Genomic DNA, 26985 nt, shown 5'->3' with positions numbered 1-26985 from the left:
CCATTCGTTTGTATTTGTTATGCCATTTGCTCTCCAGATCGTTTCACATGTTTTACAATGTCGAATGGGATCAGCTGCTTCATCACCATCAAATTTAGACAACTTTTCTTTCGGACCTGCCATTATTACTGTATGTTGAGGGTTTTGTTGTGTACCTGTGTTGTTTTGCACTCCCGCATTGTTTTGAGCACTCGCGCTGTTCTGAGCTCCCGTGTTGTTTTGAACACCCGCGCTATTCTGCACACTCACGTTGTTCTGGACACTCGCGCTGTTCAGCACACCCGCGCTATTTCCAACACCCGCGCTGTTCTGGACACCTGCGTTGTTCTGCACACTCGCGCTGTTTTCAACACCCGCACTGCTTGCAACACCCGCGCTGTTTTCGACTTTCGCGCTGTTTGGTGAAGAAGAGGTTTTGTCAACCGAAGCTGTCCGTTTCGGAAGTATATCTCAGACGAAGAGGTCACTCCATGTTCGTGCTCCCTCGGCACTTCGAGCCGTGCGAGTCGATCTCCTTCTGTTAGGATTCTCTTCCCGTGGCGTATGCAAGTTCAGAAACTCCTCCCTCGCTTCTTCCACCAAATCGAGCTGCTGTCGAGTCTCTTCCAACAATTTTTTAGTGCTTTTGTGTCTGTCGGTAACTTGTTGAAATCTCCGTCTGCGTTCAGCCTGTTGTGCCAAAATTAAATTTTCCTGTGCGATGCATATGTCATCATTTTCCTTCAGCTTATCCTTATTATTGTTCAACTGATTCAGCATTCAATTTTCATTCGCCTGCCTGCGTACCAGGTCCATCGGGCAATGGCGCCAAATGTTTACCGCATAGATTAATTAAGAAACGCACATAGATAGTGAACACGAACATGAACAGCATAACTCTTTTTATTATTATTCACACATGCCAACCAGTACATTATGCTTCAATGATCAGATGAATACAATGCTTCCTGAAGGGGTTATAAATACTTTGCGAAGAACTTTTTTGAAGGAGCCCGTCGGCCACATACAACATGTCGCTACATAACAAAAACCTTTCCGAAGGGACCCGTCGGCTACATAACAAGAACCTTTCCGAAGGGACCTGTCGGCTGATACACAATTTCCTTTCCGAAGGGACCCGTCGGCTAATACACAATTTCTACCGACGGCAACTATTGATCGGATCGAACCTAGGAAGAGATCAAAACCACCGACTTCAAAAGAGGTGAAAACCAAAACATAAGGCGACTCTCTCAAAGGGAACATGAACTAACAAAAAGCATTAAAAATCCCATAAGTAAACTTCATTTCCATTATTGATCTAAGAGAGCTTTCCTAGGCTTTACCACAGTGAGACCAGAATTCGCTGGCAATGTGTTTGATGAAATGTCAAACATGCCTAAGTGAAGCAAATTTGGCTTTTTTCAGTCATATAGGTGGTTGGGGTTATTACAGATTTGCTGCTGTCTCAGAATTCCTGAGTGCTGATAAGCTTTTCAATATTTTGCTAAAGTCTTCTATATTACTCCTGAGTATGAACATTGACGTCGGAAAGCATATTTGATCATGTATTGAATATTTAAAGTGTTGTAGCCATCGTTTTGCCAGTCATTATATTTAAATTGCAAATTCTATATATTCTTGTTGCCTAGCAACTTCTTCATGTTTTTTATTAAAATTGCAAAACATCACAAAACCAAGCAAAAACACATTGTTAAAATGTTGTTGAGTTGGATAACTTAGGCGGTTATCACAGATATTGTTTTAAAGACTTATTATAGTTTTAAAAGTATGTGTGGTAATCCCAATTGAAGTTATATAAAATAGTATACCAAATATTTTACCATAGGTTGCAATACCCATAGTTTTATCATATAGTGATTTCCTCACACATTTTTGAAATTTTCATGTAACCAGATAAGGGGTATTTCCAAGTGCAAATATTGGAAGTTGCTGCTACTAGAATTTAGAACTAGAAATTTATGATAAAGTCTGAGCACTATTCCAAGAACTATCATAGAGATTTCATCTAACAATTTATAGTATCATTATTCAACAAATTTCAGAAATAGTCATTACAAGATTGAAGTTCTCAACTTTGGATGCTGGTAACAATGTTTCTTTATTAAAAGAATGTTGAATAACATATGTACTAGGCATTATTGATAAAAATATATAGTGGTCTTGAGCACCAGGACACAATTTTGTGATGTTCCTGTCCTAATTTTCCTTGAGAATTTTGCCCAATATCGCAATTGTAACAAAATAGGGTTTGGGTTACATCTTACCAAATAAGTCTATCCTCAATAATACGACCCTGGATTTGGATTCTACAATCACTACATGAATGACAGCTGCTATATATTTATATATGCATGTATGGATTAATGTATGTATGTGTGTATGTATGTAGAAAATCATTACGGCTAGTTAAGCTACATGATGCTCATAGAGTATAACACACTGGGGGAAGAGACGTCATGGGTCTGCTCAAGGCCATTTCCTGTAATATCCCCAATTTAGTAGGGCCTAGAAGCATGGGTATGCTAGTTCATCATTGTGACCCTTGTGAGCTGACACTTAGATTTGAGGTCTTATTTTGTGTGACTTGCTATTCATAGGAAGTCAGGTGAGTAGGGTTTCCATTTTTGGTAGTGCAGTTGTGACACCCTCAGTCTAGATTCCATCAGCATTTTATTGGGCTTTAATAATGAGTTATACATTGAAAGTTATTTATTAAGTCCAACTTAATAAATGACTTATAAGCTTCATGTTCTAATGAATTGAAGTTAGAAACGGTTGTGACTCTTACAATAGTATCAGAGCGGTTTCTTGCGTCCTGTGGGGTAGGAAAATAAAAATTATTGTGCATATATCAGAATTATGTCCACTAATCAGAAACGATGGGATTGTATTGTGAAACATTTAAATATTTGGTGAATGAGTTGAATCAAAACCACAAATGGATGACAAAAGTGGTTGCAAATCCAAAATTTGAGCATAACAAGATATGTTTTTTTCAAAGGAAGAAACATGATGCCATAGTGGACACCATTAGAGAGCAAGAAAATGTTTTCAACCAAAGCTCTAAGTCTGATTTTTATATCAGCAGTGGTCCATGTGAGATTATAATTGCACTTGGTGACATAGTAAAGTCCAAAAATGTTGTGGATAGAGTATTGGATGATAGTGCACATGCTATTGATAGTGGGATTAGGCCTAGATAGTGCCTAGGTAAGGGTTTGTTAATGAACCAGTTGAAGGGTGTTTGCAGTTATGATTAATGGGGTTTGTTGAGACCCTTGAAGCTGTTACTATAAGTCTCTGTAGTGTAGAAATCAAGTTTGAGTGGTTGGGTAGAACCTAGTGAAGGGAAAAAAGACAAGTTAACCTTGGAGTTTGAATGCCAAAATTTGGGCAGATAAGTTAAATTATTTGGTTGATCTTGTGTGGACCAGATATCTCTGCATCAACATGCTTCTATCTTGCAATCCAAATAACTTGAAGCCAAGTCGTGCACACTTCTTCCTCCAAGTCACCATTGAGGAAGGAATTCTCAACATCCATTTGATGAAATTTCCAACAAAAATCTAGATTGAGGGTTCTCATTTTTATTGAAGGAGCAAAAGCCACCTTACGGTCAACCTTCTCTCAATGAACAACCTTTAGCCACTAGTGATGCTTTGCACTTGTCAATTGTACCATCATCATTATACCTGATATAGTAAATCCATTTGCAACTAGTGGGTTTTTGCTTTGGTAGAAGATTTGAAAAAACCTAAGCCTTATTTTACACAAGTCTCTGATGTTTGAATTCCCTTGGCCTTCTCTTATTCAGGTTAGGCTTATGCTTCCTTAAACATTGAGGTTTGTAAACTTCTTGAATGTTAGCCTTAAGAGCAAAGTTAACTGTTTTCTTGCTCTTGCACTTGGATGATCTCCCCTTCATACAAGTTTCTCTCACTACATTTGCCTCTTTTTGGAAGCCTCTTCTTCCAAATCAACATTGCGGTCATGACTTAGGCTGCCTGGTTGTATGCCATTCAGATGCTGATTTAGGTTCTAAAAAATATTCTTTGGTATTGATAGCTTCCTAGGTGATTCCACATGCTCAAAATGAGATTCATGATCAAAATCATCCCCACTTTTTAGTGGAGACTTTGGAAGATTAACACCTGAATCCATAATCTTGATCTCAAAAGACAGCTTAAAAGGTCCAACTTCTCCACTGATCACATCATGCCTGCCGAGTATCAAGCAATTGATATCAACATCAATCATCTAAGCTTAATAATTATCACTATATTCTGTAAGCATCAAATTGGCTTTTCGAGCCCATTTTAGTTTCTTTGCATCTATAATTTAGATATATGCAGTAGATCCAAAAACCTCTGAATGGCTTACCTTCGGTTTCCTCGCAAACCAAGCTTTCTCTAGTGTCTTATCCGTTCACTGCTTGTGTTCGAGACTTTTTGAGAAGAAAAAGTGCAGTAAAACTTGTCTCAGAATTTTTTGTGAATGCTCCTATTCTTCAGCAAATTACTAGCCATCTTTATAATAGTGTGGTTCTTTCTATCAACTATTCCATTTTGCTGTATAGGGTGTTGTGAATTGACTTTTTATTCAATTTACATGGAATATTATTTAATTCGTTTGGACAAGATTTACCTCCATTATCAAATCAGATAAACAAGAAGAATATTTGAGCCCAAGGTTTTGGTGATTATTAGATTTGAAATGCTGCCAAAATCAGTGGCACATAGTTACTTTGAAAGACCATTTAAGCGGAGAATATATTTTGCATTATTCTGACGCTTGCAGGGCGTTTATTTTCAGGATATGGCATTGGGGACTGCCTAACGTCCTTGGAATGGCTGAGGGACTTAGTCAGTTCCTTCGTTCCCATGTTGAAGAAAAGACGCAAACATCTAGGATGTGTTGTTAGACCATTGGGAGGCATCCTTGGGGGCCTATGGTGCGGATCCATTATAGACCAATGCAAAATCAAGTTCTTGTGATAGGACCACAAATATCAGGCCCATATAGAATTGCAGAATAAAATTGCATTGAACAGGCTTGAGATATGCTGAAAATATATTGAGAATAATGTTATTGATAAATGCATTGAACAATTTTACCATAATGCTCTTTATAATTACACATCATACTGATAGACGTTCTTATGTGTTTGAGTTCCAAATAAGTATAAGATCTTGTTATTTTTATAGGCTCACCATTGTAGAATATAGGAAATTCAATATAGTACCACTTTTGTGATGTAGACCATGAACTTTATTTAACATGGTTTTCCACAATTTAGCAAAGATTGCTTAAACAAACAATGCAGTCAAATTGTCTGTGGAACGATTGGTCAAGTGAGAGATAAGGAGCATAGTTGGAAAACTCACCAAAGCCAAAACCTTGCCAGGGCTTCAACCAATTTTTGGCAAAAAGCTTGGGATCTTAAATAATTGATTAAATTTAATTAGAAATGCATTTTTTTCATGATATTCAAAGAGAAGATGCATCCAATGAGTTAATAAATGGGAACACAAAATAACGAGCTTAGTCAAGATATATTTAAACACAATGTGGGTACAAAATCACATTCTCGTGAGGAATGTTGATGGCTGGAAACAAAATAGTAATAATTATGTAAAACTAAAAGTAAAGACATCATTGTACTTACACATCCCTTTTCCTAACTCTAGTAAAAACGAAGGGATAGGTAGAACTAGAGGGTCGAGTCCTAAAAGTCTACATTAGGCATGACTGCATGTCTTTGCTCGGTATGTCTGACTCATTCCGTGGCTCATCTTCCATCGTGGATGTAGGTCTTCCTCTAGCTTCTTCTGTCACTAGCAATGTCTGCTCATTTAACGCAGTGTCATCCAGTGTGAAACCAAATCCACCCTCCATAGCCCATCTCCACCTCAAATCTGCTCCAAATTGATAGAAATCAATTTGCAAGTGTTTGGAATACAAGTGCTTGGAAGACTATTTTCCCCCTCTTAGTAGAATACATGTAAAGAAATGAAATGAAATTAATTTGAGTCAATTTTACCCCTTTAAGTGCTGTTACAAAACTACGACCGAGATTTTGGCAAAAACAGCAAAAGTACTTGGTCAATTCTTGCCAAATGTTTTGCAAGTTTTTGGTGCCAGTAAAAATTGTAAAAACTCGCCAGGCTAGAAAAGTCGACCATTTTTTTCAGCTCAGAGAGTACTCTCTTATTACTACATCTATGATAAGGAGTACTTCATCAACAAAGAGAAATATAATGGTTAGCAACTAAGTTACCGATTTGGTTTCAGAGATGAATTTGGATTCGAGAATCTGATTTGTGGATTTGTGATTTTTTTCTCATTATGATTCGTATATATATATATATTATATATTCAAAAAATAAGAGAAATATACATATTTGTAAAACTAAATGATTATATAGTATCAATCTATGATGCTCGATCATTGATGAATAGTGTTTTTGAACTCCATATAAGGGTCGTTTTAGGGTTTGAACCAAAAAAAGGTTAAAAAAAATTAGCTTCTATTAAGTATTACAGTGTAACGAGACTCAGACTCGGCAAGGGTAACTTGACTCATGACCCGGCTCGGTGGTGACTCGGCAAAGTGAAAAAACCTCAAAATTTTGAGATTTTTAAGGATTTAAAGAACATTCCATGCACCCATTATTGAATAAAGCATTAAGACACAATAAAATCATTAAATAGAAGATAATTTGATCATAATGCACATGCCACATAAAAACTTATAACTTAAACATCGATTACATATGTACAATACTACAAACTACAAAGTTACAAACTTACAAAGGTAAATTGTGTCGTCGGTAGAAATTGTGTATCAGCCGACGAGTCCCTTCGGGAAGGAAATTGTGTACCAGCCGACGGGTCCCTTCGGAAAGGTTCTTGTTATGTAGCCGATGGGTCCCTTCGGAAAGATTTTTGTTATGTAGCGACATGTTGTATGTGGCCGACGGACTCCTTCGGGAAAGTTCTTCGGAAAGTATTTATAACCCCTTCGGGAAGCATTGTATTGATCTTATGATGGAAGCATAATGTAATGTTCTGGCATATGCGAATAATAATAAGAAGATTTTTGCTATTCGTGTTCATTTTCATTATCTGTGTGCAATTCTTAATTAACCTATGTGGTAAACATTTGGCGCCGTTGCCCGATGGACCTGGTACGCAGGCAGGCGGATATGAATTAAATGCCGAATCAGTTGAACAAGAATAAGAATAAGTTGAAGGAAAAGGATGACATACGCATTGCGTAGGAAAATTTAATTTTGGCTTAGCAGACAGAGCGTCGAAGGAGATTTCAGAAGATTGCCGATGAAAACAAGAGCGTGGAAGGATTGTTGAAGGAGACTCGACAGCGGCTCATTTTGGTGGAAGAAGCGAGGGAGGAGTTTCTAAACTTGCATACACCATGGGAAGAGAATCCTGACGGAAGGAGATCGACTTGCACGGCTCGAAGTGCCGAAGGAGCACGAGCGTGGAGTGACCTCTTTGTTTGAGATATACTTCCGGAACGAACAGCTTCAGTTGACGAACCCTCTTCTTCACCAAACAGCGTGGAAGTTGAAAACAATGCGGAAGTCGAAAACAACGCGGAAGTCGAAAACAACGCGGGTGTTGCAAACAACGCGGGAGCCGAAAACAGCGTGGGTGTGCGGAACAGCGCAAGTGTGCAGAATAGCGCAGGTGTCCACAACAGCGCGGGAGCTCAGAATAGTGCGGGTGCTCAAAACAGCGTAGGAGTGCAAAACAGCGCAGGTACACAACAAAACACCCAACATACAGTGATAATGGCAGGTCCGAAAGAAAAGTTGCCTAAATTTGATGGTGATGAAGCAGCTGATCCCATTGGACATTGTAAAACATGTGAAACGATCTGGAGCGCATATGGCATAATAGATACAAACGAATGGATCCGACAATTTCCCGCTACCCTACGGGGTGTTGCGATTGATTGGTTTACTGATACTGATCCACAAAAGTTAAACAGTTGGGATAACATTAAGGAGTTCATCGCAGAATTTCAACTTCTGCGCGATAATGAAATTGTAGCGGAGATATTCAATACCAAACAAAAGAAGAATGAAATAGTACGGGTTTTCGCCAGGAGGTTGAAGGACTTAATCAGTAAAATGGAGAATAAGCCGGCAGATGGGCTCCAGAAAAGATGGTTCATTGAAGGCCTTCACCTGAAGCTGCGGAAAAAGATGAAGATCGTGCCACCATCGACATATACTGAAGCATACAATCGAGTATTGAACCTCAAAAGTGAACAAAAGACAAAGAAGAAGAAGAAGACCAGTTCATCCGATTCAAATGACGATGAGCCTTCAGGAGAAGATAGCAGTGACGATGAAGGCAGCAGCAAGAAAGTCCGTTCTCTTCAGAAGGACATGCTTTGGATGATGAAAGAGTTCAAAAATATGAACAAGGAGACTAAAGGCAATGACTTATGGTGTACGGAGTGCAAGAAAGAAGGCCATACGAAGGGATCCTGCCCAAAAGATCAATTTTGTGAGATCTGTTAGATTCTAGGACACTTGGTAAAGGAATGTCCTTTCAACCTGAAATCAAGAACACCACAGCAAGTGTTCCTCGCGTAGGAAGCGTCTCCGGCAGGAGGGAGTGGGAACACCAGTACGGAAGGTGCCACATTGGGTGGATACAGAAACAACCGGCGCAACAACAACAACAACAATAACAATACCGGCAACAACAATAATGGCGGGAGGAGTCGAATCCAGTATGATACGAATTGCCAGCCGATAGTCCAATGTCGCGCAGGCAGATCTGCGGGGTCACTTTGCCCGAGAGTGCACAACGGCGAACACACCAAAGTTGCTATGCCAATGGTGTGGACCTTGCGTTTATGATGATGCTAAGTGCCCAAAGTCTGGAGTAAACTTGATTACCGTCGGGATAGACGAGGAAGAAGTTCTGGCAATCACTCGGAAGCAGGCAAAGCTATACCTTGATCTGACGGAGGAAAAGAAGAGACTGGAGGAAGCACGGGTAGAGATCTAGAGAGCAACGCAGATAGAAACGACACACCTGAAGGACACGCCGAGTACCTTCGTACGGAACTGCGCAGAACAAAACATTGTACGGCAAATATTGCAAGCCGAGATACCCGTCAGGATAAGTGATCTGTTGCTCACTATGCCTCAGCTCCGATCGGCACTCACAAACATCGTTCCCGTTGCTAAACTCCCAAGAGAACATGGAAGGGAGCAGGAAAGTGGAGCAAGTACAGCGGACAAAAAGGAGGAGAGTGGCACAAGTGCAAAAGATCCGATGCTCTTAGCCCTCTCATCCGGACGGCACCCGACAGTCGTCGAAATGAGAATCCTCGGGACTGTATTGACGGAAACGATTGTGGACGGAGGGTCTGGTGTCAATGTACTACCAGAGGATACTTGGAAAAAGTTGGGACAGCCAACATTGTGGCCACCTACCTTCCAGTTGTTAACAGCCGATCGACATGGAATCAAGCCATTGGGAGTACTCACAGCACAACCAGTGACGATTGGAACACAACCGTTCTTGTTGGACTTTGTCGTGATCCCACTGAGGCGGAAAGGGTACGATGCTATTCTGGGTCGAGGGTGGCTGATACAAGCCAAGGCAAAACACGATTGGAAGAAAAATACTTTATCACTTGAAAGCAAAGGCCGAAAGTATGTCATCGATCTACGCACTCAGATGGTTGGAGAAGAAGCTCTATTGTTGGATTCTGAAGGAGAAGACGATGAGAGGAGGCAGAGTATGGAACCCGATCAAGAGGGAGTCCTACGATTAGAAGGAGATGATGATCTGGATTTAGTAAATGGTCTTTACAACTGGCGGATAGAGGATTACGAGCTTTTTCCAAGTTGTAATATGCTAAGGATCGATGAAGGTAAGAAAGAAGAAGGAAATGAATGTCCAAAGGAACACAGAGAAGCCGAAGGAGGAAATGAATGTCCGAAGGAACACAGAGAAGCCGACAGAGGAAATGAATGTCTGAAGGAACATGGAGAAGTTGAAGGAGAAAATGAATGTTCGAAGCAACACAGAGAAGCCGAAGAAGGAAACGCGGGTATGACTGAAGCTGAAGGAAAGAACATACAATACAAATCCGAAAGAAGGAAAGATTCTACTGTACGATTATGCAGGAAGAAAGTATTACGTTGAACCACAGATATAGCAGAAAGGTACCGACAGCAAGGAAGACACACGATACGGTCTACAAAGGCAACAAAGAGGAAGGGTTCAATAAAAGTTGTAGGTGTTATTGATGACCTGAAGGGGCAGTTGACGAAGTACATGGTACCGAGTTTCGGGAACAAATTGGGCGACATAGAAAATCGGGTGGAGAGATCGTGTATCTTAAATAAACTTGAGGAGCGACAATTACAGGCACCAAGGGTCATGGAGGTGACACAGTACAAGTGCAAACCATGGCACGATAGACACCTGAAATTGAACAAGTTCCAATCGGGACCGTGGGCATTGAGGTATGACAGACGGAACAAGATCAACCCAGGCAAGTTTCAAATGAAATGGGTCGGGCCGTATCAGCTTCGAGAAGTGGGTGATAATGGAGCAATAAAACTATGGATGCTAGACGAAAAGGAAGTTGTCGATGCAGTGACCCCGTGGGGGCGCTGCCCCTCGACCCCACTGGGGGCGTTGCCCCCTGGACCCCCAGTCGTTGCGGATATTAGTCGTGGGAGTCTGATCAGTTGAGAAGACTTGGAGCTGCTGTAGGCATGGAGTGTTTGTGTACCAAAGGCATTGCGAGTAGGTGTTGGCTGTGAGGTTGTCTTGGTGGATGCGTAGAGAGCTCGAGAGGAGTTGATCATCCAGTTAAAGGTAGTACAGCGACACTTGGTTCAGTGTACCCGAAATTGGAATGCAGAAAGCGGCACAGGTGGCTATCAGGGTCAGATTTCAGATTGGCTAAGGTGACAGTGTTGAAGACCAGTTAGTCAGTCAATGTATTTTGGTTGTTGATTTGTCTCAGATTTTGTAATAGTCGTCAGGAGACGACTTTTCTTTTTGGGGGGGATGATGTCGTCGGTAGAAATTGTGTATCAGCCGACGAGACCCTTCGGGAAGGAAATTGTGTATCAGCCGATGGGTCCCTTCGGAAAGGTTCTTGTTATGTAGCCGATGGGTCCCTTCGGAAAGATTTTTGTTATGTGGCGACATGTTGTATGTGGCCGACGGACTCCTTCGGGAAAGTTCTTCGGAAAGTATTTATAACCCCTTCGAGAAGCATTGTATTGATCTTATGATGGAAGCATAATGTAATGTTTTGGCATATGCAAATAATAATAAGAAGATTTCTGCTGTTCGTGTTCGTGTTCATTATCTGTGTGCAATTCTTAATTAACCTATGTGGTAAACAAATTGCTAAAAGTAAATACTATATTACTAGTAATTAAAGTCAAACTAAGATAAATCCATGCAAACCATCAAAATGTATATGTATTATCATTTATGCATTATGAAATCCAACACATCAAGATTCAATAGTCATCATCAAATTCAAATGTTCCAAATGCTGATCATAAATTAAGTTACTGTTAAACTGTTAAACAAAAAGTTAAAACAAGACTATAAGTCTACAGCTATGGCTCCTAGTCGGAGTCCTCATCATCATCCTTATCCTCATCGTCATCCTCATCATCATCCTCATCCTCATCCTCATCCCCAACCTCAGCCTCAACCTCAGGCTCAGGCTCACTATAATCTACAAAATGCCTCTTAGTAAGGCGTCTAAGGTAGGTCTTGGATTTCTCAGTAGCCATAGCATCAGCTTGTGAGGTGCCTCTAGGATCAACTGTACTCTCTGCCTCTGGCTCTGCCAATGTCTGTGAGGTGCCACTAGGAACAACTGGAGCTTTCTGGTCCTCTGCTGCCATAGCCACAGCCTCAGCCTGACCCTCTCTATCTGCCTGGTCAAGCCACTGTAGGTCCTCATCATCAAAGACAGGATCAATAGCCTCAGTGATCCAATCAGACTCTGGATCAACCTCCTCTAGAATAATCGGAGAGGTGTCACTATCCAAAATCTCCCTGATCCTAATGCGCAGGTTGTAGTGCACAAAGACTAGACTATTCATTTTCTGCACAGACAACCTGTTACGCCTCTTCGAGTGGATGTGCTCGAACATGCTCCAGTTGTGCTCACATCCAGAAGCGCTACTTGGCTGGCTCAAAATGCAGATGGCGATTTGCTGAAGGTTTTTGGTTGAAGGCCCAAACATTTGCCACCATCTATCTGAATTTTGAAAAAAGGAAAACAAAAAAATATTAGTCTCATTTCAAAATTTGAACTTTAAGTTTAAAGCTAGAAATTTATAAACTAGATTGTATAAGGCTTAAGCTGCAATCTTTACCTGGCTGCAATTTTGTATGACCTTTTTTGCAAATTTGACTTGAAAAAATGGGCCTTGATGCATTATGATAGGCATCCATCTCAAGCAATATATCTGTGGGATTAGGGGACGTCTTCGATACCACTGTGTATAGGCCACTAAGAACCTCCTCATCTACCTTGAAATCATCAAGGAAACGGTATGCCGGATTGAGGTAATAGGCTGCTGCGTGGATGGGCTTATGAAGCTGATTTTGCCATCTCCTATCAATTATGTCCCAAATAGGGCCATAGTTTTCCTCAACTCCTACATATTTGGCCTTAATAGTCTCCTTGACCCTATCCATACCCTCATAAATGTAGCCCATAGAGGGCTTTTCGCCATCAACAACTCGTAGGAGGGCTACAAGGGGCTCGGTGATTTACAAAACAATTAAACAAAAAAACGATTTAGTGAATGATGAAACTTTGCAAAGTTGCACAATGAAAATAAAACAAAAATATGTATGAGACAAATTAATTTATAAAATTTTAAGACTTAAGCTTTTAAAATTTAAAATTTAAATTTTCAATTACCTCTACAATCTTCGAACATGGCTCCCAAAAATCATCATCATCATAAATGCATTTTGTTGCATCTATCCCTGCAGGGCTGCTCGCAAAGGAGGAACTCCATTCTAGACCAACAAACATGCACCTCAACTCTAACCTTGAACTTAGCAAGGATTTCAGTGTGATAAAGTTAGAGGCAAATCTTGTGATACCAGGACGAGCCAACTCCTTTCCCTTCGTGTATTTCCTCATAGTGCTGAGGACCAAGGCATGATTATAGATGAACCTATAAAGATTTTTGGCTTTGGTAACACATGTTTTCACCCATACAAGCTTGCCAATATCCTCTAACATGAGGTCGATGAAATGGGCCGCACATGGAGTCCAAAAGATTTTTGGGTGTCTCTCCATCAATAGTTTTCTTGCAGCAATTTTAAATTAGTTAGTAAACAATGAAAATTTTTGATGTATTAAAAAACTTTTAATTTTCAAAATTTAATGAAAAACTAAAACAAAGTTTTTAGAAGTAGAACTTAGAAAGTTAGAAGTTCAAATTTTACCTGCAGAAACATAATTAGCTGCATTATCTGTCACCACTTGGACAACATTGTCTTCCCCCACCTCCCTTATGACCTCCTCAATAGTCTCACATAAGAATTTTGCATTTTTCACACATGAGGAAGCATCTATGGACCTCAAAAACATGGTGGATCCTGAAAGTGAAAATTAAACAAAATAATTATCATTCAAGAATCAAGAATCAATACTCAATAAAACAAAATTTTCGTTATTCAACAATAGTATACATTAAATTTTAGACTTCAAGAAGTAGAGCATGATGAATTACCTCCACTAGAAACAAGAAAATTTAGGAGGGTTCTGGACCTCCTATCTGTCCATCCATCTGTCATGATGGTACACCCCTTTTGGCTCCAAATCTTTTTGTGGTCCTCCAACTCAAGTTTCATCTCCTCAACCATATCTAGCAAGAACTCAACTCATCTTCAGTGGGGGCTTTGAACCCCGCACCATAGATGGAAACTGCATCAATCATCCCCTGCCAATAAGGAGTCCTATTACATTTATAAAAACATTTTAATTAGCATATTTCAAATTTTCAACATCAAGTTAAAAGTATAAAATTGAATATAAATTTTAAAACTTAAAACGTAAAACAATCAAATATAAATGAAGTTGAAAACTTGAAGTACCTGGCTGCTATAAATAGAATGTCGCAGAAAAACCAAAACTTGCAAATTGCTCTTACTCTAGCTTCATGTATCTCCCTATTCCAGCCCATGCTCTCAAGTGAGGGTTGTGCACCAGGAGTGGTACGTGGTACAAAAAAGTTGTCCAACTTACTAGATTTTCTGACTCTAGGACGAAGAAGAGTAGCACTACTAGAAGGGGCAGCAGCAGTAGCATCACTAGAAGTGCAAGGAATAGATGTAGAAGAAGCACGAGCAACTCTAATTGTTTTTTTTAAAATTCTTTTTCTTGTTCATATTTTTCCAAGGCTACATAACAAAAACGTTGAGCCTCAACAGTTGCAGCTCCACAAGGCTCAATATCATGACCATGTAAGCCAAGAATATGGTATTTTAATCTATTTATCCCCCCACTATTAATGGTTTTGCAAAATAAGCATTTTGTTTGAGTTCTCTTTCTACCCGGAAATTCTATGGTGAACTTCCAACACTCATCTTTTTTGTTGCCTTTAGAAAGCTTGGGTTTTTTACCTCCAGAAGCCATTATGACTTAATTAAGGAACAATGTAAAGGTTGTTGCAATAAGACATTTTAGACCAAATATTACCATTTTAGCATTGCATTTTATGAAGATCTAAAGTAAAAAAAAAAACACTCATAAACAAACAAAAATAATTCATGCAAAAAACCCATAAGCATAGACAAAAAAATTATCAAAATCTAAACAATCAAGTCTTACCTCTTTCAAATGCTTTGGGAAGTGTTGAGAAGAGCTCCAATAAACTCCTTGATGATCTAAATGCAAGCTCCAATGTCACAAATGCAAGCTTTTCTCCTCCTCCTTTCAGCTGGTTGCAAAACAAGAAACCTCTATTTCTCTTCTACCTCTCTCTCTCTTTCTTCTTTTCACTATAGACTGTTATGGGAGCCCTTTTAGGGTTATATGAGTGAGATATGTAAAAAAAAAAACATTAAAAAACATGTAAAAAATTATATTTTCAAGGCCCGGTTTCATGCTTGTTGCGGCCGAGTCAAGCAAGCCGGGTCACGCGAGTCACTCGGTGACTCACGAGTCACGTCACTCCTTGTGACTCGCCACTCGCGAGTCACGGGTCATTGTGACTCGGCGAGGTCAGCGCGGCTCGCTGACTCGCCTGACTCACGTGACTCGCCGCGAGTCACGTTACCTAAGGTTGACCCTGCATTTTCTTATTTTTGCCCATGCGTTCTTGGGGATCTGCGTGGATTCGCACCAGAAATCCATGTTGGATACCCTTGGGTCCGCAGGGATCCTTGCCTGGTCTGTCCCGGTTCTACATAGAGTTTGGATTTGAACTTGCACGAATCTGGGACATACCAGTTTGTGGATCCGGATCCAACTTGAACCCGAGTCCGATTCATGAGCCAAATGCACAAATTTGGTAACACAGGTTAGCAGCAATGTAACGTAAGACGACCGTCAAAATGAGTTTGTTGCTGAAGCATATTATTAAACTCATCAATGTAAATATAAAAAAGAGTAGATGTGAGAGAGCATCCTTTCTTAACTTTGATGGTTTAGTTGACAGAGTTGGATATGCTATGTGAGTCTGAAATTGGCTGACATCAGTCTTGTAGAGATGAAATAATTTGAAACATCAATGTCACCCAGCTTCTGGACAAGCAGATCTTTCAAAAAATAATCACAGTATCATTTCAAGTTCCAAAAAAGTATTTTTTTTTTAATGTCATTCAAGCCAATAAATATCATAATACCTAACATATTGTTGAATTTGTATATGCATGTTCAATATTCAGGTATTCAAGTCCAGGGAAACCTATAGGTGTTTATATTTGGACTAATCCTGTGTGGGAATTCACTTTCAAATTTTGATAGGATTATGAAACTTACATGTCTAGTTTCTTTTATTTGTAACTTCTTTGGAGCCTCTCTTTACTTTCATCTTGCTATTGTCTCTAGTTGTATTTTTGAGCCCCATTGACCTATCATGAGCACTAGTAAATGTTAGTTTAATTTATTTCAAATTCTTTCTTTCAGAGTTTTGATGGGTAAGTATATAAGATTAAAACCTAAGTTTCTTGTATGCTCTATTACAGGTCTATCAGATCATGCAAGTGTTTGGGAATTAGCTAACATTGCACTGCTCTTATGCATTACTGCAATTCAAATTCATGGCTTAGAAGTTCTACTTTCATTGGCAACAATTCTACATCAGAGTCCACAGACACCATTTGGGTTTGGCTTTATGAAGGCTGGGTTCAGTAAATTGGTATTGTTGACTATATATTCTCCACAGGATTTGAGATATGGTCAATTGGATAAAACTCCACTGGGTAAGATGAGATTGACATGAATCGTATGCCTTGTTACTTCTGTAAATAACAATCTATATTGAGGTTTCCAAACTATATTTTAGCTATATGTGGTAGTTATACTAGGAAATGGATAGATTGAAGCTTGTGGACTCTGGTTTCATAAGAAACAAGTTTAGTGTTATTAAATGGGACCATAATATATTTATTTCCTTTGAATTGCCTCACAATTATTGTCTGGTAATTCTTGCAGAGAGCTGGCTAACAAAGTATCTGTCCTATCTAGGCCAAAGATCTCGAGCACTATATCGTGCATGGGGCACGTACATTGCATCTTTTACCATACTTGCCACTGTATATTTCGTGAGTCCTAATTATGTATCATTTGGCTACCTTTTCTTTCTGCTGGTCTGGATTATCGGCCGTCAACTGGGGGAGAACACCAGAAGGCGCTTATGGCTACCTTTAATGATTTATGCTATTCTGGTTTTTGTACTTATCTATGTTTTGAGCAGCTTCCCAAATCTTCAGTTCTGGCTCTCGTCAAGGATCTCACTCTTTACATATTTGGGATTTAACCCTGGAGCTTCATTGTTCAAGAATGTCTGGGAATCGCTTGCAATTTTGATTGTAATGCAGCTACACAGATATGAAAGGATGGAAAGTTCAGCTGAGCTTCCTTGTGGGAATGCTGATGAATCCATCCAGTCAAATGCTGGAATTATTGGATTTGTTAAAAGATTTCTGATATGGCATAGTGGGAAGGTTTTAGCAGTTGCTGTTTTCTATGCTAGCATATCTCCAGTCAGTGCATTTGGCTTTATTTATCTTATTACCCTACTTTTCATAACCAGGTCTCCAAAGGCTTCGCGTTTTCCAGCTAAGTTTTTTACATGCTATACAGGGTTCCTAATTGCATTTGAATATCTATTCCAGATGTGGGGTAGTCAGGCTCAGATGTTTCCTGGTCAAAAATTAGCATACCTTTCAACATGGCTAGGTCTTAAAGTCTTCGGAAATGGTTTCTGGGGGATTGAATCAGCATTAAGAAGCAAAATTTTGGTCATAGTAGCCTGTACACTTCAATATAATATTTTCCGATGGCTTGAACAGTTACCAAGTTCTTTGATTAATACAGAAGATTGCGAAGAACCTTGTCACTTGTTTATTTCTCATGAAATAAATATAGAGAGAGATGCTGAAGCTGCCCGAGAAAGAGATCCATTACTGGCTAGGCCTTTATTTGAGGAGAAGTTTCAATTGGACACAGGATTATCAGGAGAACTTGGTTTGGAGACAGGGTTATCTGGTCATTCCCCTCATAAATATTCATTTTACTCTTTTTGGGGAAGCTCCAGAGAAAGCCACAAATGGAATAAGAAAGTGTTGTTTACCTTGAGGAAGGAGAGGTATGAGGCCCAGTTACGTATGCTAAAGCTTTATGCTAAAATTTGGGTTGAGAACTTTTTCAACCTGTTTGGCCTGGAGATGAATATGCTCATGTTGTTACTTGCAAGCTTTATTGTATTAAATTCAATATCACTCTTCTATGTAGCAATCCTTGGGCTCTGCATTGTATTGAACAAAAAAACACTTCATTTGCTCTGGCCAGTGTGTGTTTTCTTCTTTGCCTGCATTCTTATTATTGAATACTTGGTTTTCGGGAATGCTTTTCCACAATGGACTCATCATGATACTACCAAAGTGCACTGTCACAGTTGCTGGGACAGCTCAAAGCTCCACTACAGTTATTGCACAAAATGTTGGCTAGGTAAATTTCTTTATCTTTCCAATTAAGAAAATAGCATTTTTTAATAACTTTCTACTGACCTGTCATGCAAGCTGTAAATGATGTATCATCTTTTATCACAAAATTGAGAATTATTATATCTTGAAGTATGATTTACAAGGAAAACTAAGTATATAATTTCAATTTGTATTGCAGGAGTTGTTGTTGATGATCGTCAAATGCTTGTAACTTATTTTATGGTATTTTTTATTGCATCCTTCAAATTGCGTGCAAGTGGAAACTCCACTGGTGGTTATTCATCTGATTCATATCATCACCTGCATTCTCAGAGAATTGATAGATCAGTTTGGGAAGAGATTTCATTTGAAACAAAGGGGCAATGGACCTGGTTTGACCATTTCAGATTGTTCTTTTACCGTCATTTATTAGATGTAGTCCTTATGCTAGTTTTGATCACTGGGACACTTGAGTATGATATTTTACATCTTGGCTATTTGGGGTTTGCCTTGGTGTTTTTCCGAATGAGGCTTACAATCATGAAAAAGAAAAACAGAATTTTCAGGCTCTTGCGTTTGTATAATTTTGTGCTCATTGTTTTATCACTTGCATTTCAAGCTCCATTCTTTGGGAATGTTGAGGATAGATCACATTCAATACAAGGTTTTCTTTATGGTGTTGTTGGGCTCTATAAGTATGATTATGGATTTCGAATTACTTCTCGTTCAGCTTTGGTAGATATTATTATATTTTGCCTTCTTAGTCTTCAATCTTTTATATTCCAGTTGAAAGCATTTGATCAGGTATTGAACTATATTGAGGCAGAGAAAATTGATGCAATGTTACATTCTCAAGAGAAGAAGGCAGCTTGGAAGACTGCACAATTGCAGCGTAGTCGTGAAATTGAAGAACGGAAGCAAAAACGTCACATGCAAGTGGAAAAGATGAAGGCGGAAATGTCTCATTTGCAAAGCCATCTGACAGAGCCATATTCTGATCGAAATTACAGCAATCCTTGTTTGGCGAGTCAGATGAACAATCAAGGAAGGGTACCCTCACAGATTGAATCCACAAGTAAAGTTCAGCATCATTCAGAGAAATGTGATGGGATATCTACAAAGCAACAAATGTTTGACAAGCTACAGCATGAGCAGTCACCATACTTTTATGATGATAATGTGGGAAACCTCAATAGCATGATAAAGCGAAAGAATTCACAGCTTCAGCAGCTTCCATGCCCAAGTGTCATTTCTAGAGGTGGGAAAAGAATGGGTGAAGGATCAAAAGAAAAGATTCAAAAGCAGACTAGTGATTCCCCCACTTTTGAGATCACTGAATTAGAAGAGACTGTCAACGGAGCTCAAAAATCAGAGAGCATCAAAGGTATTAAGATAGAAAAGGGCAAGGAACATAAAGAGTATCCTTTGGCTTCTGCTGTTCAGCTGATTGGAGATGGTGTTGCACAGGTGCACTCTTTGGGAAATCAAGCTGTAGCAAATATTGTAAGCTTTTTCAACATAGAGCAGAATGATTCAGATTTGAGTGAGGTGTCTTCTGCTGAGGATAAACAAAATGACCTGCCCAGTAATGGCAATGACATTAGAGAATTCAATTCAGGATTTCTTAATGGAACATTGCCTATGCTTTCAAGTCAAACATGTGTTGATTCTGATGAGAAAAATGAATGGTTTAGAAAACTTTCTCGCTACTACTGGTCAAAGATTAAATCCAATAGTGATGCTATCTGCTATGCTTGTTTTGTCCTTGTATTCCTTTGGAATTTTAGCTTGTTGACCATGTTTTATCTGGCAGTTCTATTCTTATATGCTCTCCTTGTAAATCCTGGTCCAAGTCACCTTTTTTGGCTGATAATGCTAATCTATACAGAGCTGAACATTTTTATTCAGTATGCATATCAAATTGGTGTTAACCACTGTGAACTGAAAATTAGCTCTCATCTGCGATGGGAAATAGGCTTTCCTCCGACTGGTGCTTCCTCATTTGTGACCACTATTTTTCCACTGTTTATAGTGTATTTTTCTACTCTTATACAGAGTTCAATTAAGGCTCGAGATGGAGAATGGATGTCAGTTACTGAGAATGTGTTTCATGGCAACAGGATGACTTATGTGAAAAGAAACTATAAAACAATGCACTTGAAAGAGATGCTGATATTGATCTTACATTCAGTTATTAATACTGTGAAAATGACTGGAAAAGGCCTTGGAAGGTACTGGGATTCACTACTTCATGGTTCAGAATCTCCTCCATATTTTGTGCAAATTTCAATGAATGTGATGGACTGGCCACATGATGGGATTCAACCTGAAAAAATTGAGTCAGGTATAAACAGGCTTCTTGACATTTATCACAAGAGTCAGTGCAAGGAAAGCTCATCTTTGGGTAGGCATCTTGTAAGTTGTGTTCGTGTTGAAAGCATCGAAAACAGCTCTGAAGATGCTAATGTGGCCCTTGCTGTCTTTGAAGTAATAAATGTTTCTTCTTCAAGTACCTGTCCCGAAAGTGCAAATTATATGCCCCTTACACCTGCTGCAGATGTGGCATGTGAACTTCAGAGGGCAAAGGAGGCTGGTCTTATTGAAGAATCAGGCTTTCCATATCCTATTATTTCTATAATTGCAGGTGGAAAGAGGGAAATTGACTTGTATGCCTATACCTTTTGTGCAGATTTGGTTGCATTTTTCCTCGTTGCAATATTCTACCAATCTATGATTAAACACAATAACCAATTCCTTGATGTATATCAACTGGAGGATCAATTCCCAAAAGAATTTGTGTTTGTTTTGATGGTACGTGTGGCTCCTCTCATATTGTTTACTGAAAGGTTATCTCAGAAATTGTATTCTTGTATGTTGATATTTCTTCATACACATGTTAAGGATTGGAGTTGATGACTGTACTGTTTACTATGCACATTCTCCTTGGCATGCAAGCATATAGTTATCATTGATTCAATTGTACTCTTGGCAGGTTCTGTTTTTCCTAATCATTGTTGATCGCATTATTTATCTTTGTTCATTCGCTCCTGGGAAAGTTATCAGTTACTTTTTTAGCCTTGTGCTTTTTACATACTCTGTCACAGAGGTTGCATGGAACATGGAATCTCAAGGGCAATATAGTGGGGAATTCACCCTTCGTGCATTTTACCTCACCAAAGCAGTATCTTTGTCACTACAAGCATTGCAAATCAAGTTTGGGCTTCCTCATAAGAGCATGCTATTTGGACAGTTTCTTACAAGCAGAGTTTCAAATATAAACCATCTGGGTTTTCGCATTTATCGAGCTTTACCTTTCCTGTATGAACTTCGCTGTGTCTTGGACTGGTCATGCACAACCACTTCTTTAACTATGTACGATTGGTTGAAGGTCAGCTTGTTTCACTCTTTTGATCACTTTGAATTTGTTTGCATATATTGTGTGATATGCATGTTCTAGTAAGTGGAATTTAAACCTCTTTTCACTAGTAGTCAAGTTGTTTTGTGACAAAGCATTCTATACATATTAAACACAAACATGAGACCTACATCAATCAAGCAAGAGGCTTACATGGGTAATTTTTTCTTGTAAAAAATATCTAGAATAACATCTGATTCTTTACCCAAATTGACTAAGAGTTGCATTCTCTTACGACATTTAATTCTGGCTGCAGTAATTCATAGCCAACTACTTTGAATTATTTAACAAGCTAGTTGGAATGAAGTAATATCTTAATAACTTTCCTGGCTATATGCTGGCTGACTTTTTTGTAAGACAAATTCTTGTTTTTCTGGCCAGCCACACATAAAAGGGACTTGGCTATTCCCCACACCGAGTATTATATAACAAGATAGGTGGAATGAAGAAGTATCTTAATAAATTTCCTGGCTATAGGCTGGCTGATTTTTTGTGAGACAAATACTTGTTTTTCTGGCCAGCCACACATTATAGGGACTTGGCTATTCTCCATACAGAGTACAATTTTCATACACATCTGTATGAAAACCAAAATTTGCTTACCATGATGGATTTTCGAATAGTTCTCATGATTCTAATCCTCATAATCTACCTTCACAATACTGTAAAAGTAAAATGGTAAAATATCCAGTGAAAACACATTGTGGTATGTGAATTTGTCTTTTTTGCAGGCATGCCATTTTGTGTGGATAATAGCTAGAGCATCAGTTAAATTTAATATATGACAAAATGCTAGCCGGCTTCTCAATATAATTGTGTGCTCTTCAATACTAATTTCTTTGCAACTCTCTAATAATAGAGGAACTTGTCAGGAAAAAACAGAGAGACACAAGTACATAGCTCTTCCTGCAGCCATGCGCAAAGGTGTCCTGAAAGATGGATATTCCTAGAAAAATATGCTTTTCTGATACCTTTCTGTGAATACAAAAAAAGCCAAATATCTCATTCTCATTGAGTCCTCAGTGAATAATAGTTGGGAAATATTAATCATCACCAATTATCACATTTAAGAGAACTTTTAAGGTATATTTCTATAGTTTGAGATCTCTTCCGCATATTTTACCCCAGTATGTATTTTGCTATTGTAGGTTACTGTGCTTTCAAGAACCATTGACCTACTGTAGTACTTGGTAAACAATAATATAATTTCTTATTGTTCTAGGTTTTTACACTTATTTACAACAATAGAATAATAGTTGATTTATTTATGTCTGGCATGACACTAAATCTGCATGCTTATCAAGAAGTCTGTACATACCACTCTGTATCCTAATTCTGTTTTTATTACGATAATAGATAGTTTCTATTATCTTTGTTTAGTGTCTAATGGTTATCTATTGTAATCTTGTGTAAATATTAAAATGTTTCTTATATTTAGTTTTCTGTTTCTAGAATAGAATGTTTCTATTCTTTACGATTGTTTCTTAAGGAAACATCGTTTAGCCTCTTGTATAAATTGATCTCTTGATCACTGTTAATAACAAACAAGTATTTTTCAATTACTTCTGTAATATGGTATCAGAGCCAATACTCTAAATTTTTTTTTGAAAATAATTATAATTTCCTGGTTGAAATTATCTGCATTTTATTTTCAAAATTATTTACATGCATATTTGCTTCCAACTCTTTCTATAATCCGACTAGGGTTTCCGCTCTCAGAGATCTGCATCCGCCGACTTCTGGTCGGTTTTGCAACTCATTTCTATCCAGATCTGTCTGCTTTTTTCACAGATTTCTGCCATTTTTTGTGGTTTTTTTTGTAGCAGGGCCGTTTTTGCTCAAAACCCTAATTTTTTGTACCGGATCAATTTGTTTTATAGATTCTTGGTGGGGTTTTCGAGATCTCAACTAGGTTGTTGTCTATTTTTCCTGGGTGCCTCAATGTTTGTGGCTCGATTTTCAAGTCAGCCAATCCAGAAACTGACAACATATTCTTTCTGGGTTTTTCGAGTTCTCTTCTGAGTCACCCTTCAAATTTTATGTGTCTCTACTTTTTGAGGGTTGCATGTACTTGCATAGTTGTTGCATGTACTTGCATGTTGTTTGCATGTGCTGCTTTACCATGCAAAGTCACGTTTTTTGACTCCCTTAAATTTTTTTGTGGGTTTTCATAATTTTTTCCCCGCAAAAATAATAATGTTTTGATGGGTTTTCATATTTTTTTTCCCTAAAAAAAATATCTTATGGGTTTCTACAAATTTTCCCTAAAAAATTTCTAATTCTGTAATTCACAAAGTTGTGTGGGATTCCTTTGTGGGTTTGTAATTTTTTCCTCAAAAATCGTTTGTTGGGTTTTATCGTTTTTCCTAAAAAGAAAAGCTTTTTTCCTAAGAAATAAAGCTTTTGTATTGTCAGGTTTTGATTGATTTTTCACTTCAAAAATCATGTTGGGTTTTGATTGATTTTTCACCTCAAAAATCATGTCAGGTTTTGATTCACTTCAAACATTATGATGGGTTTTGATTGATTTTTCACCTCAAAAATCATGTTAGGTTTTGATTGATTTTTCACCTCAAAAATCATGTTGGGTTTTCATTGATTTTCACCCCAAAAATTGTGTTTGGTTCTTTTGATTTTCTCCTAAAATCCATGGCTTTTGCGGTTTGTTTTGGAGCATTATGTTCATTGACAAAGTTTTGGAGCCGTTCTAAGAGATTTGATTCTGCTGATTGTAAATTTTAATAGATCTTGATTGGTGGAGACTTAGCAATTATGTTTCAGTCTGATTTCCTTTAATTTAGCAAACTTCTGTAATCCTTATTTGAGTGCTTGACTTCTTAATTATATATTCTTGCTGAAGTAGTATTCTATTATGCCAATTTTATTGAAATGATCTGCAGATACAAATGGGGCTAGTATATATACATATTGAAACATAACCAAGTAGGGGCATGACTCTATGTGGTCATGCCTCAATATAGATACATATTAGCACCTGTTCATTAGTAAACATAACCGATACTAATGACACCCGATAACATGTCTTAACACTCAACCAATGCCAAGGATGACCCCCAATTTATCGATCGATGTGAGCAAGTTAATAATGATCGGTGTTAACTTTTGATAGCAATCGGTATGTGATATAATATCACTCTATTGGCGGTGAATCATATATTTGAAGCAAGCGATATCTCCAATATCCGAATCTGCATGTTTAATATTATATTAAGAATGAGGAATATGCTGCAGTATTATAGTGATAGAATTATATATATATATATATATATATATATATATATATATATATATATATATATAATGTCAACTACTAACTTCTGACCAGTAGATGTTTCCATGCACTAACTGCTAACATTTTTAACACTCGCTCTTTAACAATGAGGGTTTGAAACATTATATATATATATATATATAAGTACCACTCAACTGTGGCTTAACAATTGAGGTGTCTGGCAAAGTCTGGCTCAAAGAACCATAACATATTTTTTCATGGTGTTTGGCAAAATCTGGCCCAAAGAACCATGAGGTTTAATGCGTCCGGCAAAATCTGGCCCAAAGAACCATGATGGTTATCAATGTGTCCTGCAAAATCGGCCTGAAGAACAGTGATAACACTTTATTTCAACACTTTTGATGTTAGAAGGTTGGTCAACTATTGATAAGATTGTCACCTTATAATAGTGACCTTAAACACATATGAGAGATCGTCACCTTTCATTTTACAAGTTTGCAAACAATCGAATTTTCAATATTCATGAATATATATAAATTTACAAATATAATTACAATTTCAAATTTGTCATACCAAGTTTTACCTCTGAAGTATTCTATTTTCATCCTTGCAAGAGGCTTGGTAAGAATATTGACATTTTGTTCATCAGTGCTGATATAGATCAACTTGATCACATTTCTGTCAACCATGTCCCTAATATAGTGGCATGAAGTTTCAATGTGCTTTGATCGATTGTGGAACATTGGATTAGTGGAGAATTCGATACAAAAATGGCTATCATAATGAATCACTATGGGATCTAATTTCTTTCCAAATAATCCAAATAATAGCTTCCATAACCATATTGCTTCACGCGCTCCCATGGAGGCTGCCATGTGTTCAGCTTCGCTAGAGCTTAAGGCAACTGTAGGTTGTTTTCTATTGAACCATGATATCATAGTTGATCCAAGATTGAAACAACATCCGGTTGTACTCTTACGGTTTATGGAACAACCAACCCAATTAGAATCAGTATAACCTTCAAGTTTGATTTCAATATTTGTGTACTTTAGTCCAAGACCAATAGTGTAACATCTCGTTTTCCCAGGTCTTAATTAACAACTAACACATTGATAAAATCAGTTAGATAAATTTTTTCTTAAACTAAAAACTTGAAACACCATCAAATGAAATTATTATAGAAATTGAAAACCACATACCTTGGAAACTAAGATTGAAATCAAAACTAAGGATGCTTCTGCAACCACTCGAGTTAGTCCACAAATACCAATATGACAATATCACATGACGACTATCATCTAAAAATTGCTATCTCAAATCAAATGATGATTACAATTAAAAACCTCTATATTTAAAATTAGGGCATCACATACCACTGTATCAATTAGGGCATCGTTTACCACAGATTCAATTAGGGCTTCTAATACTACTGATTCAAATAGTGCTTCTGCTACCATGGATTCAATTAGGGCTTCTGATACCATTGATTCAAATAGGGCTTCCGCTACCACGGATTCAATTAGGGCTTTTGCTACCATGGATTCAATTAGGGCTTTCGATATCGCTGTATCATTTAGGGTTCCCGCTATCACTCAATCAATTAGGGCTTCAGATTCCTTTCCTTCCGATTACTTAATTGTGCCAGTAACTCAAGATTCGAAAATATACTTATATTCATTATTCATATAGATGAAAGTAAAATGACAGTAACAATGAAATAACTCAATTTAATCTTACCTCCTAAATAAAAGTGATAATACCTATTTTCGATAAACAATTGAATGGATAACTTATCTTTGTTTGACGCATGATTGACATCTTTGGGGAGAGGTGAAACATTGCCAAGGGCTTAACCACCCAATCTTGGACCACAACTTATCCCCACACAATCTCTAAGGGAAAGGCCCTTCCTACTTGAAATAGACAGGGGACATCTTGCCATCCACTGGGCTTCCTGGTAATTAACTCACCATATGACTTGGCAATAGGAGTTCACAATAACGGGAATATGCATGAGCTATTATTTGATTCATATTAAAAATGATAAACTTTGTTCAGTCATATTTGATACTGATTCATATTATTGATGATTCCTTTCTTTCACCTC

The 26985-nt window shown here is 38.0% G+C and overlaps 1 protein-coding gene across 3 annotated transcripts in view; it reads left to right on the top strand.

The window, feature by feature from the left end:
• The window catches only part of LOC149541281 (piezo-type mechanosensitive ion channel component), a 288359-nt gene that overhangs the window by 208011 nt on the left and 53363 nt on the right, over positions 1 to 26985 (top strand). For all 3 annotated transcript variants that reach the window (XM_089796579.1, XM_089796580.1, XM_089796581.1), the window contains 4 exons: positions 16249 to 16485; positions 16718 to 18235; positions 18410 to 21021; positions 21203 to 21598. In XM_089796579.1, coding sequence (XP_089652705.1) covers positions 16249 to 16485; positions 16718 to 18235; positions 18410 to 21021; positions 21203 to 21598 — 4763 coding nt within the window. The remainder of the gene's footprint in view (positions 1 to 16248; positions 16486 to 16717; positions 18236 to 18409; positions 21022 to 21202; positions 21599 to 26985) is intronic.

This window comes from Cupressus sempervirens, chromosome 8, assembly GCF_028749045.1.
Source record: "Cupressus sempervirens isolate cs-2001-9-10 chromosome 8, ASM2874904v1, whole genome shotgun sequence".
Classification (NCBI taxonomy): domain Eukaryota; kingdom Viridiplantae; phylum Streptophyta; class Pinopsida; order Cupressales; family Cupressaceae; genus Cupressus; species Cupressus sempervirens.
Note: the sequence above shows the minus strand (reverse complement) of the source record. Positions and strands in the feature narration are given on the sequence as shown.